At 40.1% G+C, this 16213-nt stretch overlaps 1 protein-coding gene across 1 annotated transcript; it reads right to left on the bottom strand.

The window, feature by feature from the left end:
* Window positions 1–317: 317 nt before the first annotated feature.
* Window positions 318–15597, bottom strand: LOC132897595 (interferon-induced protein with tetratricopeptide repeats 5-like). The gene is made up of 2 exons (XM_060938841.1): window positions 15501–15597; window positions 318–1801 (listed from the first exon to the last, which is right to left on the bottom strand). Exons 1-2 carry the CDS (start codon window positions 15595–15597, stop codon window positions 318–320), a joined length of 1581 nt encoding a protein of 526 aa, XP_060794824.1.
* Window positions 15598–16213: the final 616 nt, after the last annotated feature.

The raw sequence follows: 16213 nt of genomic DNA, 5'->3' as shown, positions 1-16213 counted from the left end.
CTCACTTAAAAGTACTTTAATTTCCATAAGAAGAAAGTGATTTTTTCAAAACAAAGTGCAGGACAAACTTTAATAATAGAACATTAATAGGGAGTAAAGCAGTCATCTTCTTCCATTACTACATTTAATATTAATAGCATATTGAACTAATGATCTATTCATTATAACAGTAATCTTAATATCTTATCGTGTGTGTTTGTGTGTACATATATATATATATATATTTATATTTTTTAAATTCAGACAGTATACAGTCACTATTAACTCTCATGAATGTATAAATAATTGGCTATATATCAAACAGGATATTTGTAATATTACTGTAATGAAATCTGAAGTTCACAAAGATGACTGAGATAATCCTCATTGTCTTCACAGCTCAGCGCTTTCTCAAAGCACTCTATGGCTTGTTGCTTTTCTCCTTGTTCCTTATGAATGATTCCGAGTATTCCAAAGGCCTCTCCATCCTCTGGGTTGTTCTCAATTCTTCTCTTTGCAATCTTTTTCAGACTTTCAGCACTTTTCTTCCCATGATATGTCTTTGGATTTAAATTCAGACATTCAGTGTAGTGTTTGATGGCAGCAGGCTCACATTTCATACTGTACTGCTGGAATTCTGCATAACAGAGATGAACATACTGGCAGTTCTCGTTTCTTTCTTTAGCTGTCTGAAATGCATTGTGGAACATTTCTTCTGCTCTCTGCATATCCCGCTTCACCCCATACTGGAGGGCCAGATCACTCATAGCAAGGATGAAACCAGTCTTCAGTTTGGTCGCTATCTCCAAGTGGTAGATGCACTGCTCTTGAGCTTGCTTAATTTCAGCACCTGTTCTGTGGTGGCTTCCTGCAAACCTCAGATTCTGGATCTTTTGCTTATAGCAAAGCCCCAGCTGATGGTGTATAAAGGCTGCATTGGTCACTTTCTCTAATGCTGTCTTTAGGAGGGCAATAGACCTGTCCACAGACCCTTGATTCCGCAAAAACTTTGCAACATATCGAAGCACATGTGGATGTTCTGGAGAGCTCTCTAAGGCTTGCTCCACTAGGCTCTCTGCCTCATTGTACTTCTTGTCAACAGTCAATCTAAGTGCAAGCAGAACCTTAAGAACATCATCGTCTGGGTTCGTGGCTATGGCCCATCTAAGCTGATCAGTTGAATTTTCAGTTGAAGTTTCAGTTGACACCGCTGAATTTTGGAGATTATACTCCAGCCGATACAGAGCAATAGCAAGGCCGGCATTCCATTCAGGGTCCTCTGGTTCCAGCTCCAGGGCCTTCTTGAAGCACTTTTTCGCCCATTCATAATATTTCTGAGAAAACTTAAGGAATGTCCATCCTTTTTCTCCAAGCACCTCAGCATATGGGACAGATGGATATTTCACTTTAATCTCGCTCAGTTTATTCAAGTAGCTTTCACACTCTGTGAAATTACCCATGTGATAGTATAACCATGCAAGATCTCCATAAGCAACAACAAGCAACTTGTCACAGTCATTTCCACGAGACTTGTTGAGCTCTACAGATCTCTCAAAGTTTCTGAGAGCCTCAGTATTGGAGCCAAGAAGAAATTTCACAAATCCCTTATAGCTGTGTGTGCATGCAGCTCCTGTCTCCCCTCCAAGATCCAGGTTAAGCTGTTCTTCTAGCCTGTTCAGAAGGTCAGCGAGATCTACATCATTTTTGTTCAGAGCCCAGGTAAAATGGCATTCCAGCTGAAGAAGTCTGGTTTTGAAAATTGTGTCTTGTGTTGAACTAGTAGAGAAAGAAATACCTGAGTCATATGCATGAATGAAACTCACTAAAATGGTATAATTCTCAGAGAAAAACAAAAAACAATATAAACCTTTTATATCAATAAGGTGCATGTAAACAATTCCTCTGTGGAACAAGAGTGGTTCATAAGGTCCAATTATGTACCTTCAATTATTTTTGTAACATTAATTCATATTAGGTTAGAAATACAGACTAAAGGTAGAAACAAAATGTACCCTTATGGGTGCTTTCAGTGAAAGGGAAGGTTTAGTATTCAGGCAGAATGACAGCATTTATCTCATTGTGGTTAGTCTCTGTGTATCTCACACTGTGAAAACAGATCAGGGAGACTACAGTGATAGAAGCGATTTAAATCCACACCCATTTGTTCAGGAAAGGAAACCGAAAATATTTTCTTTTCAAATGCAGCCTTAACTCTTTGGATGACATTAGCAAATAACAATGTAAACATCTCATCTCATTATCTCTAGCCGCTTTATCCTGTTCTACAGGGTCACACGCAAGCTGGAGCCTATCCCAGCTGACTACAGGCGAAAGGCGGGGTACACCCTGGACAAGTCGCCAGGTCATCACAGGGCTGACACATAGACACAGACAACTATTCACACTCACATTTTTCTTTAAGAGCTCTCCTATTCTCCACTCATTACCTGTATTAATTGTACCTGTTTGAACTCATTATCTGTATAAAAGACACCTGTTCACATAATCAATCAGACTCCAACCTCTCCACCATGGGCAAGACCAAAGAGCTGTCTAAGGACACCAGGGACAAAATTGTAGACCTGCACAAGGCTGGGATGGGCTACAGGACAATAGGCAAGCAGCTTGGTGAGAAGGCAACAACTGTTGGCGCAATTATTAGAAAATGGAAGAAACTCCAAGACGACTGTCAGTCTCCCTCAGTCTGGGGCTCCATGCAAGATCTCACCTTGTGAGGTATCAGTGATCATGAGAAAGGTGAGGGATCAGCCCAGAACTACATGGGAGGACCTGGTCAATGACCTGAAGAGAGCTGGGACCACAGTCTCAAAGATTACCATTAGTAACACACTACACCATTATGGATTAAAATCCTGCAGTGCGCGCAAGGTCCCCCTGCTCAAGCCAGCACATGTCCAGGCCCATCTGAAGTTTGCCAATGACCATCTGGATGATCCAGAGGAGGCATGGGAGAAGGTCATGTGGTCAGATGAGACCAAAATAGAGCTTTTTGGTATAAACTCCACTTGCCGTGTTTGGAGTAAGAAGAAAGATGAGTACAACCCCAAGAACACCATCCCAACCGTGAAGCATGGGCGTGGAAACATCATACTTTAGGGGTGCTTTTCTGCAAAGGGGACAGGACAACTGCACCGTATTGAGGAGAGGATGGATGGGGTCATGTATTGTGAGATTTTGGGCAACAACCTCCTTCCCTCAGTAAGAGCATTGAAGATGGGTCGTGGCTGGGTCTTCCAACATGACAATGACCCGAAACACACAGCCAAGGCAACTAAGGAGTGGCTCTGTAAGAAGCATTTCAAGGTCCTGGAGTGGCCTAGCCAGTCTCCAGACCTGAACCCAATAGAATATCTTTGGAGGGAGCTGAAAGTCCATGTTGCCCAGCAACAGCCCCGAAACCTGAAAGATCGGGAGAAGATCTGTATGGAGGAGTGGGCCAAAATCCCTGCTCCAGTGTGTGCAAACCTGATCAAGAACTACAGGAAACATCTGACCTCTAATTGTAAACAAAGGTTTCTGTACCAAATATTAAGTTCTGTTTTTCGATTGTATCAAATACTTATTTCATGCAATAAAATGCAAATTAAATATTTAAAAATCATACACTGTGATTTTCTGGATTTTTTTTTTAGATTCTGTCTCTCACAGTTGAAGTGTACCTATGATAAAAATTACAGACCTCTCCATTCTTTGTAAGTTGGAAAACTTGCAAAATCAGCAGTGTATCCAATACTTATTTTTCCCACTGTATCTACCACACATCTTTGTTTTATTTCACTGAATGTGGACTTTTAGGGAGCAACAGGCACAGAAAAAAATTAATTGGATGGATGAAAAATGTGAATGTGTGTTGGAATGGGGGGGGGGGTTATGCATGTGTTTTTGACAGTGTAAATTATTTTGAATTGAATAATTAATGGTGTCCTTTAATGTACCCTGGTGAAAAATAAATGTACTTTATTGTATTTATAGTATATTCAATAGTATACTGAAAATGTACTTACACAATTTGTCTCATCTCATCTCATTATCTCTAGCCGCTTTATCCTGTGCTACAGGGTTGCAGGCAAGCTGGAGCCTATCCCAGCTGACTACGGGCGAAAGGTGGGGTACACCCTGGACAAGTCGCCAGGTCATCACAGGGCTGACACATAGACACAGACAACCATTCACACCTATGGTTAATTTAGAGTCACCAGTTAACCTAACCTGCATGTCTTTGGACTGTGGGGGAAACCGGAGCACTCGGAGGAAACCCACGCGGACATGGGGAGAACATGCAAACTCCGCACAGAAAGGCCCTCACCGGCCACGGGGCTTGAACCTGGACCTTCTTGCTGTGAGGCGACAGCGCTAACCACTACACCACCGTGCCGCCCTACACAATTTGTACTTTTTGTAAATATATAAAAAGTATACTAACATCACGCTTTCACGCTAACACTTTTAACACACTTTAAAACAATTATACTATATTACACTTTATAGAAATATATTATAGTAAAATATACTTTAAGTGAAAGTTACGTGTAATTTAGCACATAAAAGGACACTGCAGTGGTGCTTGAAAGTTTGTGAACCCTTTCGAATTTTCTATATTTCTGCATAAATATGACCGAAAACATTATCAGATTTTCACACAAGTCTTAAAAGTAGATAAAGAGAACCCAGTTAAACAAATGAGACAAAAATATTATACTTGGTCATTTATTTATTGAGGAAAATTATCCAATATTACATATCTGTGAGTGGCAAAAGTATGTGAACCTCTAGGATAAGCAGTTAATTTGAAGGTGAAATTAGAGTCAGGTGTTTTCAATCAATGGGATGACAATCAGGTGTGAGTGGGCACCCTGTTTCATTTAAAGAACAGGGATCTATCAAAGTCTGATCTTCACAACACATGTTTGTGGAAGTGTATCATGGCACAAACAAAGGAGATTTCTGAGGACCTCAGAAAAAGCGTTGTTGATGCTCACCAGGCTGGAAAAGGTTACAAAACCATCTCTAAAGAGTTTGGACTCCACCAATCCACAGTCAGACAGATTATGTACAAATGGAGGAAATCCAAGACCATTGTTACCCTCCCCAGGAGTGGTCGACCAACAAAGATCACTCCAAGAGCAAGGCATGTAATAGTTGGTGAGGTCACAAAGGACCCCAGGGTAACTTCTAAGCAACTGAAGGCCTCTCTCACATTGGCTAATGTTAATGTTCATGAGTCCACCATCAGGAGAACACTGAACAACAATGGTGTGCATGGCAGGGTTGCAAGGAGAAAGCCACTGCTCTCCAAAAAGAACATTGCTGCTCATCTGCAGTTTGATAAAGATCACGTGGACAAGCCAGAAGGCTATTGGAAAAATTTTTTATGGATGGATGAGACCAAAATAGAACTTTTTGGTTTAAATGAGAAGCGTTATGTTTGGAGAAAGAAAAACACTGCATTCCAGCATAAGAACCTTATCCCATCTGTGAAACATGGTGGTGGTAGTATCATGGTTTGGACCTGTTTTGCTGCATCTGGGCCAGAACGGCTTGCCATCATTGATGGAACAATGAATTCTGAACTATACCAGTGAATTCAAAAGGAAAATGTCAGGACATCTGTCCATGAACTGACTCTCAAGAGAAGGTGGGTCATGCAGCAAGACAACGACCCTAAGCACACAAGTCGTTCTACCAAAGAATGGTTAAAGAAGAATAAAGTGAATGTTTTGGAATGGCCAAGTCAAAGTCCTGACCTTAATCCAATGGAAATATTGTGGAAGGACCTGAAGCGAGCAGTTCATGTGAGGAAACCAACCAACATCCCAGAGTTGAAGCTGTTCTGTACGGAGGAATGGGCTAAAATTCCTCCAAGACGGTGTGCAGGACTGATCAACAGTTACCGGAAACGTTTAGTTGCAGTTATTGCTGCACAAGGGGGTCACACCAGATACTGAAAGCAAAGGTTCACATACTTTTACCACTCACAGATATGTAATATTGGATCATTTTCCTCAGTAAATAAATGACCAAGTATAATATTTTTGTCTCGTTTGTTTAACTGGGTTCTCTTTATCTACTTTTAGGACTTGTGTGAAAATCTGATGATGTTTTAGGTCATATTTATGCAGAAATATAGAAAATTCGAAATGGTTCACAAACTTTCGAGCACCACTGTAAATACACTTCAAGTTGCACTTTTCTACAATTTAATTACAATTAAAATATATTTAGTACAAAATTAGTTGTTCCAAAATAGCATGCCTCAAGTTAACTAATCATAAACACACTTGAAGTATATTGATGATTAGTGTGGCTTCAAGTACACAAAAGTATGCTAAATTTTAGTACACTTACCACATTTATTTTTCCCCAGGGTAGCCATGCAGGCAAAACAACATAACTGCCAGTTAATGTGTGTACAGTGTCAAAGCATAAACAATGATATATGAATAAACCATAAACTGCTTTGGCTCCCAATCAAATTTCGTATTGATTATAAAATACTACTATTGACCTTCAACGCACGGAATGATCTCGTGCCACAGTACCTGAGTGAACTTCTGGTCCTTTATGACCCGCCACGCCTACTTAGATCAAAAGATGCAGGCTATCTGCTGGTACCTAATATAGTGAAGGCTACATCAGGGGGGCAGAGCCTTTTCTTACAAAGCCCCACAGTTATGGAACAGCCTTCCAAGTAGTGTTCGGGAATCAGACACAGTCTCAGCATTTAAGCCTAGGCTGAAAACATATCTGTTTATTCAAGCCTTTTGTTAATGGTGCTTATGAGGTGTAAAGGTGTAGATCTGGAGGGTCCTCAGACATGGTGTGTTTTTGTAAACTGGGATGTATGGATGCTGTCAGTCCTCCACTTGCTTGAGTTTGTTGACAGTGTAGTGGTTGGCTGCTTTATGTCCCGGGGCTCCTTCATGCCTGTGTTACCTTCTGGCTCTCCCCTTTTAGTTATGCTGTCATAGTTAGTTTTGCCAGAGTCCCTGCTTGAACTCAGCGCAAAATGTATACTGTTCCTACTTATTCAGGTGACATTGGACATACCTAACAACCTGTGTTCCCCCCCCCCCCCAATCTGTCCCTCTGAGTTACATGTCAATCCTGGGATCGAGGTGCTGTCCTCTTCTGCTCCTCGCACCCGCCTGATTCATCCTGATGCCCTATGTCTGGTTGGAGTCTCATCACATCGCTCTTGTGGAGGACGGCCCCATATGGACAGTTGAAAGTCACACTTGGAAGACACTCTGGACACTTACAGTAATGCTTTTGTGGCTGAGGACTACAGTTGGCTTGCTAACTTTGGGACTGCAGTTGTCATGAACAGTTTTGCACTCACGAGTCTATTAATGAAGAGTTATAACATCAACGAAACTGACTTCATGCTAAAACTGTTAATGTTATAGTCATGTTGTCTATTGCTGTCCAGATGAGGATTGGTTCCGTTTTGGGTCTGGTTCCTCTTGAGGTTTCTTCCTCGTGTCGTCTGGGGGAGTTTTTCCTTGCCACCGTCGCCACGGGCTTGCTCATTGGGGATAGATTAGGGATAAAATTGGCTCATGTCTTGGGTCATTCAGATTCTGTAAAGCTGCTTTGGGACAATGTCTATTGTTAAAAATAGGGTGACCAGACGTCCCGGTTTTACCGGGACAGTCCCGATTTGGGGTTGTGTGTCCCGAGTCAAGACAAAAGTCTGTCGGGACACGGATATGTCCCGGTTTTCGCCACTCGCGACGTTTGCGACTGAGCAGCGTGGGAATCATTAGCGGAGAAATGTCTGCATTTACTATTTTGATGAATTGACAGGAATCGCAAACTTTCCTGGTTACTGCCCCCTGGCCCTGTGGCGTGGGTGTTTATTTAGCCCCATTATTCCAGACAACAGAACGTGTTGCCATGCAACAATAAAATAAACATTAACTGGCGCAAATGTTCTTTGTCTAGCAGCTAGCAGCAGTAATGCCGCAGCAATTATGCCAAAAAGAAAATGTACCTTTTCCAAAGATTTACAGGGCACCTACCCCTTCCTCCGAGAGGTGCAGAACAATGCGCACGAAGCCTACTGCACACACTGTAAGTGCTTTGTTTCTGTACTGAGTTGGGTAGCCTATGTTGCAAATGCTGTGCGCTTCTGTGGGGGCTTTCCTCGGGCTGTCGCCCCTCTCCTCCTTTATTGCTGTTGTGTTTGAGTGTATATTTACGGAAGCCACGAGAGGGCCTTCATATAATCTTTTTTTATTCACCTTGTTATCCCGAGATAACGACATAATTAATTCAGGATCTCGAGAAAACAACACAACTAATTCGAGATCTCGAGAAAACAAAACCGTTATTCTGAGATCTCGAGAAAACAAAACAATTATTTCATGATCTCAGCTGGATCACCGTATCTCCGTCGGTAGAGACGAAGCCGGGCCAGTCTTCTGCGGAGGTGACGCGGACTAATTTTGAAATGATCCCTTATTAAGAGACTTAATGCAATCTCTCCCTGTGTCAACCCCTGATCAAAATATTGCCTTATTAGGTGATCGATTATTCCAGACATTCTAATGACCAAAGTTGCGTCTATACAGAATGAGAAATAGCCCCAAAGTCAGCATATTACAAGTCTCTTGGCGCACCTGAATGAACCATTTCTCAGCTGTTTACTTGAGATCATGAAATAATTTTGTTTTCTCGAGATCTCGAAATAACGGTTTTGTTTTCTCGAGATCTCAAATTAGTTGTGTTGTTTTCTCGAGATCCTGAATTAATTATGTCGTTATCTCGGGATAACAAGGTGAATAAAAAAAAGGATTACCGTATATGAAGGGCCTCTCTCGGCTTCCGTAGTATATATTCTCAAATCACTTGTCTCTTTTTTTTGTTTCTGTTTAACATACCATTCTGACAGTTTGGCCATATTGCTGTGTTGAACAGCTTGTTGCAGCTTCCATTAAAGTGTTCACTTTGTACACATCTTGCTTTATTCATTCAGTTGTGGGGAATGGTTAGTAAGGTTGATTCTGACCTAGGCTATGTTGAGGTCACATATCTACTTTTTAAGTTCATGCTATAGTGCATACAATTTTAGAGATATAGCCTACATGTGCATATGCATTCTTCTTGGTGTTCTCACAAACAGGTGAAATAAATCAGTTTAAATTTGGCCTATGCACATAGCCTGGCCTATTCTCAGCCATTACAAAATCTGTTGTCTGACCATAATTTAACTGATCTGTATACCACTATGCTACTAGATAACAAAATGCCTGTTTGTTTTATTTCATGTGAGATGTTGATAAATGTGAGCTTCAACAAAGTGATAAGAGCACCTCTCTGTCACATTTACGTAAAAAAAAGGTGTGCGTGCACGAGCATGGTTGCACGCAAAAGTGTCCTGGTTTCAGACTAGGGAAATCTGGTCACCCTATGTTAAAAGCACTATACAAACAGACTTGACTTGATATAAGACGCACTGTCTGGGTCTCTTGGGAGAGCCTTGAAAAAGTCAGAAGTCTCGTTTTCTAATGGACAATCTAAAAGATTGAGAGAGCCTAATTGGTTGCCTAATTAAAGATTGAGAGCCTAATTAAAGAGAGATTAATTGGTTGTCTTTTTTTATTCTAAAAATTTTCAGACATGCAGCCACTTTTCCTTCCATCCATCCATTATCTGTAGCTGCTTATCCTGTACAGGGTTGCAGGCAAGCTGGAGCCTATCCCAGCTGACTATGGGTGAGAGATGGGGTACACCCTGAGCCGGCCCGTGGCATAGGCAATATAGGCAAATGCTAAGGGCGCTGCGTCCATCCAGGGTTGCAGAAACGGGGGGAGAAAAATTATGACTTCCACTATTCTGAAAACAAGTCAGCATTATAACGTCTTAGCCTAATTTAATTGTACAGCAAAGCATGTAGTCAGGGTGCAATTTGTCAAAAAAAGCGGGGTGGGGTGGTGGTTGTTAATCATGAAACAATAAGCGCTCAACAGTGGTTCGTCCTGTCTATAGTGTGTCTTCGGGCGCGCAAGTGCGCATCTGCGGCTATTCTCTGTTTTGGCCATGTAATCATAGCCGGCGATTGCTATAGGCGACCTAGGCAATTGCCTAGAGCGCAAAGTGTGCCCAGGGGCGCCAAGGGCGACCAAAACCCCACCAAAAAGGAGGGATGGAGTTATTGAATGGAGATGTTACCAAGTGCATCAGTGGTGTACAGTGTTTTCAACCACTGTGCTGCCGAACTCTAGTACCGCGGAACACTAGTGTGCCGTGAGAGATCACCAAGTGCACCGTGGAAAATTATAGAATGACTGTATATTGTAAATATTGGCAACAGCGTTTTAGTTTCAGTCAACATTTTCTATTGGTGATGTGCCTTGAGATTTTTTCATTGAAAAAAGTGCGCCCTGGCTCAAAAAGGTTGAAAAACAAGTGTAGCCTACGCAGTAGTGGTCGGTGATTTCCTTATGCCTACTAAAAATGCACAATGATAGGTTATAAGGGGGGCGGGGGGAGCGGTGTTCATCAGGGAATGAGAATGGCTATCCAACGCAAAAAGTAGCCCAGACTACAAGTGTTTAAATGAAGAAATCCAAACTCTCGGGTGCGCAAGGGCGCAAACGAAGGCTACAGGAAGAAACAAATAGAGCCAAGTATAGAGGTAAGTCTGATCTAATCTCTCATATCAAGGCAAATTAATATTTTAGACACCTGAATCAATGTCTGCCTATAGCTAACTAGATGCAAACAGCAATAGACTTCAATAACAAAGTACCCATAATAGCACTTTTGTTTGAAAATACAGCCCATTGATGTCCTAACAGGGTGCTTAAGTTTGCACAATTTAGAATTGTAGAATTTTTTATTCATTTAATTTGTTAATTCTTCAGAGATGACTTAACTTTTAATAGCAAAAAAGAAACTAAAAATAATTTCTTGTTTATTGTCCATGCACTACACTTTGAACAGGGTGCGGAAGAATTTTTGCCCATTATATGGAGATATGTATTGAATTTGTGTGGTCATTTTACTTTGTGACACTTTATGTTAATAATGATAACAATAATAACAATAATGAAAAAGATAAAAATGACTTCTTGTTTATTGTCCATGCACCATACATTGTTTAATAGTAATAGAATAGAGTGATTAGATTAAAGTGTTATTTAGATGTTATTAGAGGGGTTTTTTCTTGGGGGGCGCCAAAATTCAATCTCGCCTAGGGCAGCCAAAGACCTAGAGCCGGCCCTGTTCATCGACCTCAAGAAAGCTTTCGACACAATCATGATATATTAATAAACTGGAACGGTATGGGATCAAGGGGATAGTTTTGCACTGGGTGAAAAGTTATTTAAGGGACAGGGGACAGTTTGTGAAGTTAGGTGATTACGCCTCTTCATGCTTGGACATTGCTTGTGGTGTCCCCCAGGGGTCAGTATTGGGTCCAAAACTGTTCATTCTCTACATAAATATCTGCAAAGTTTCTAAGTAATTAAAATTAGTTTTATTTGCAGATGACACATTTTTTTGTTCAGGGGGAATTTACAGGATCTTCTGGGGATGATCACTGCAGAACTGTCTAAATTAAAGAAGTGGTTTGACAAGCACAAATTCTTTAAACCTTAAAACTAAATTCATGTTATTTGGGAATTGTAAAAGGAATACTCAAGCACTAATACAGGTAGATGGGGTTGATATTGTAAGGGTATATGAAAATAAATTTCTTGGTGTAATTGTGAACGATAAAATAACATGGAAATCTCACATAAAACACGTACAAACCAAACTGTCACGGAGCATTTCAGTACTGAGTAAGGCAAAACATTTTCTGGACCACAAATCACTCCACTTTCTTTACAGCTCACTAATATTACCATACTTAAATTACTGTGTAGAGATTTGGGGTAATACTTAAATGTACATTACAACCACTGATTATACTGCAGAAAAGAGCCATAAGGACAATTCATAACACTGGTTACAGGGAACATACTAATCCTTTATTCTTAAAATCAAAAATACTAAAACTCACAGATCTGGTTCATTTTCAAACAGTACAAATCATGTATAGAACAATAAACAACCTACTTCCAGTCAACATTCAAAAACTGTTTTTTTTTTTCAGAAAGAGGGGGATATATAATTTGAGGGGGGAAATGAACTTTAAACATATTTTTGCTCGCACAACCTTAAAAACACATTGCATCTCAGTATGTGGAGTGAAATTGTGGAACAGACTGTCGGGGGGGCTGAAGCAATGTCCAAGCATGAGTATATTCAAACAGCAGTACAAACACATGGTATTTACTAGGTACAGTGAGGAAGAAGGGTGGGACGAGTGCTAGGGCTTTTGCACATATTTTTATTTACTTTTTGTTTATTTTCTATTTTGTTGGTACAGGTAAATATGTTTAAATTACTTGTGTTTAGGGGTATGTGATTTAAAAATAGTAAATAAAAAAAATAATAAAAATAAATTTTATATATATATATATATATATATATATATACACACACACAGGAAGTAAATAGTATTATTAATCAATTGGAAAAGGGGTAGGATTAAATAAGCTAATGCTTCTTCCTACTCCTTTTCAAACATAAGTTAATATTGTTCCATTGTTTTTTTAATTAAGTGTTTTTATTTGTTCTTTTGTTTTTGTTTTTTGTGTTTGTTTTTCTTCTCTTCTGTTTTGTACTACTTTGATATGTTTGAAATAAAGTCTTCATTCATTCAACTTATAACGGGAAAAAGTAAGGTTAATAATATAACTTCGATTGCACATTTTTCAGTTTTACTCAAATTAGGGTGGTGCAAAAATGAGTACACCCCACAACAAAAACTACTACATCTAGTACTTTGTATGGCCTCCATGATTTTTAATGACAGCACCAAGTCTTCTAGGCATGGAATGAACAAGTTGGTGACATTTTGCAACATCAGTCTTTTTCCATTCTTCAACAATGACCTCTTTTAGTGACTGGATGCTGGATGGAGAGTGATGTCTCTTCAGAATTCCCCAAAGAAAATAATTTCTTTCCACCACAAAGGTGAAGGCTACAAGAAGATCAGCAAAGCTTTACTTATCAGTCAGAAAACTGTAGCAAAAGTGTTACAAAAATTTAAGAAAGATGGAACTGCAACCATCTCACAGAGATGTCCAGGTCATCCACGGAAGTTAACACCTCGACAGGAGCGTCTTCTGATGAGAAGGGTTGAAGAAAATCGGCATGCAAGTTCAGTTGTAGCTTTCTACTTCAGTTATCTAAAGAAGTAGAAAGCCAAACTGGGGTGACTGTTTCCCGTGACACAATACGACGTACACTGCAGAGGAATGGCATGCATGGATGCTGTCCACGAAAGAAGCCTCTCCTAAAGCCCAGGCAAAAAAAAAAAGCCCGCCTAGAGTTTGCCAGGGCCCATGCTGACAAAGATGAAGACTACTGGGACTCTATACTCTGGAGTGATGAGACCAAGATAAATGTTTTTGGAACTGATGGCTTCAAAACTGTATGGCATTGCAAAGGTGAGGAATACAAAGAAAAATGCATGGTGCCTACAGTGAAACATGGTGGTGGCAGTGTCCTTATGTGGGGCTGCATGAGTGCTGCTGGTGTCGGGGAGCTGCATTTCATTGATGGCATCATGAATTCATAGATGTATTGCTCTATGCTGAAAGAGAAGATGCTACCATCACTCTGTGCCCTTGGTCGTAATGCACTTTTCCAACATGACTAAACACACATCTAAGGCCACTGTTGGATTTCTGAAGAAGAACAGGGTGAAAGTGATTCAGTGGCCAAGTATGTCTCCTGATCTGAACCCAATCGAACACCTATGGGAATGCAGAAAAGACAAGTTGCGCATCACTCTCCATCCAGCATCCAGTCACTAAAAGAGGTCATTGTTGAAGAATGGAAAAAGATTGGTGTTGTAAAATGATGCCAACTTGTTCATTCCATGCCTAGAGGACTTGGTGCTGTCATTAAAAATCATGGAGGCCATACAAAGTACTAGATGTAGTAGTTTTTGTTGTGGGGTGTACTCATTTTTGCACCACCCTAATTTGAGTAAAACTGAAAAATGTGTAATCGAAGTTATATTATTAACTTTACTTTTTCCCGTTATAAGTTAAACAGATATTATATTAAACTTTGTCTTGTTAACATTTTGGAAATTGTTTGTGTTCATTGAGATATTGTTTACAATGTTACTTTTCAAAGGGGGTGTACTCATTTACGCTGAGCACTGTAAATTTAAGGGCTGATCTTAAAGGTAACTTAAAATGGACAACTAAATTTAAGGTACCTTTAAGGTTTAGATTAAATGCAATTAAATTCACATTTTCAACTAGTGTATACAGTCACCATTAACTATCATGAATGTGTAAATAATTAGCTATATCAAACAGGATATTTGTAATATTACTGTAATGAAATCTGAAGTTCACAAAGATCACTGAGATAATCCTCATTGTCTTCACAGCTCAGCGCTTTCTGAAAGCACTCTATGGCTTGTTGCTTTTCTCCTTTTTCCTTATGAATGATTCCAAATATTCCAAAGGCCTCTCCATCCTCTGGGTTGTTCTCAATTCTTCTCTTTGCAATATTTTTCAGACTTCCAGCACTTTTCTTCCCATGATATGTATTTGGATTTATCTTCAGCCATTCAGTGTAGTGTTTGATGGCAGCAGGCTCACATTTCATACTGTACTACTGGAATTCTGCATAACAGAGATGAACATACTGGAAGCTCTTGTTTCTTTCTTTAGCTGTCTGAAATGCATTCTGGAACATTTCTTCTGCTCTCTGCATATCCTGCTTCGCCCCATACTGGAAGGCCAGATCACTCATTGCAGCAATGAAGCTGGTCTTCAATTTGGTTGCCATCTCCAAGTGGTAGATGCACTGCGCTTGAATTTGCTCAATTTCAGCACCTGTTCTGTGATGGCTTCCTGCATTCATCAGATTCTTTTGCTTATAGCAAAACCACAGCTGATGGTGTATAAAGGCTGCATTGGATACTTTCTCTAATGCTCTCTTTAGGAGGACAATAGACCTGTCCACAGACCCTTGATTCCGCAAAAACTTCGCAACATATTGAATCACATGTGGATGTTCTGGAGAGCTCTCTAAGGCTTGCTCCACTAGGCTCTCTGCTTCATTGCACTTCTTGTGGGCAGCCAATCTAAGAGCAAGTAGAACCTTAAGAACATCATCATCTGGTTTCATAGCTATGGCCCGTCTAAGCTTATCAATTGAATTTTCAGTTGAACTTTCAGTTGAAGCTGTTGACTCTGGGAGAATATACTCCATCTGATACAGAACAATAGCAGTCACTGTCCTCTGGTTCCAGCTCCAGGGCCTTCTTGAAGCACTCTTTAGCCCTTTCATAATATGTGTGGAAAAAAATTAAGGAATGTCCATCATTTTTCTCCAAGCACCTCAGCGTATGGGACAGATGGATATTTCATATCATAATAACCATGCAAGGTCTCCATAAGCAACAACAAGCGACTTGCCACAGTCATTTCCACGAGACTTAGTGAGCTCTACAGAGCTCTCAAAGTCACTGAGAGCCTCAGTATTGGAGCCAAGAAGAAATTTCACAAATCCCATATTAGTTGTGTGTGTGGGAAAGTTTAGGATTCAGGCAGAATGACAGTACTTACCTCAATGTCATCAGTCTCTGTCAATCACTGAAAGCACCACACAGGAGTCACAGGAGTGCCATAAAAAAAACTCACAAAAGATTAAGAAAAAATGTTGAAAAGTATAAAGAAATGAATAAAAATAAAAGAATATAAAAATAAAGGCAGAAATAAAAATAAAACTTAAAAAGGAAAAATAATTTTGGACAAAACTACTGTACTTACCATACATACCACACATCTTTCTTTTATTTAATTGAATGTGGAATTTTAAGGAATAAGAACCATAGAAACCATGAATTGAATGGATGAACGATGTGAATGTGTGGTGGATTTGGGAGTGGGTGCATGCGTGTGTTTTTGACAGTGAAAATCCGTTTGAGTTGAATAACTAATGCTGTCCTTTAATATAACCATGAAGACAAAACAATATGACTGCCAGTTAATATGTGTGTGAGTACATTTGTGGTGTGGTTGTGGCAGCAGGGGTGTGGTCAAGCATTGGTTTGTGAATGGAGGGCAGGGCCAGGGAAGGTGAGTGGCACCTGTGGTGTACTCCTCCCTTCTTTCCCTTCTGTGTCAGT

The sequence above is a fragment of the Neoarius graeffei genome, chromosome 14 (genome assembly GCF_027579695.1).
Source record: "Neoarius graeffei isolate fNeoGra1 chromosome 14, fNeoGra1.pri, whole genome shotgun sequence".
Taxonomy (NCBI): domain Eukaryota; kingdom Metazoa; phylum Chordata; class Actinopteri; order Siluriformes; family Ariidae; genus Neoarius; species Neoarius graeffei.
This window is presented reverse-complemented; position numbering and strand designations above follow the sequence as displayed.

What these genes read in the sequence shown, in the direction of transcription:
- LOC132897595 (XM_060938841.1), bottom strand. Translation starts at nt 15,597, where the DNA reads ATGGGATTTGTGAAATTTCTTCTTGGCTCCAATACTGAGGCTCTCAGT. An exon ending in GTCTCGTGGAAATGACTGTG is followed by an intron (nt 1,802 to 15,500) that starts GCAAGTCGCTTG and finishes ATACCATTTTAG; the next exon opens with TGAGTTTCATTCATGCATAT.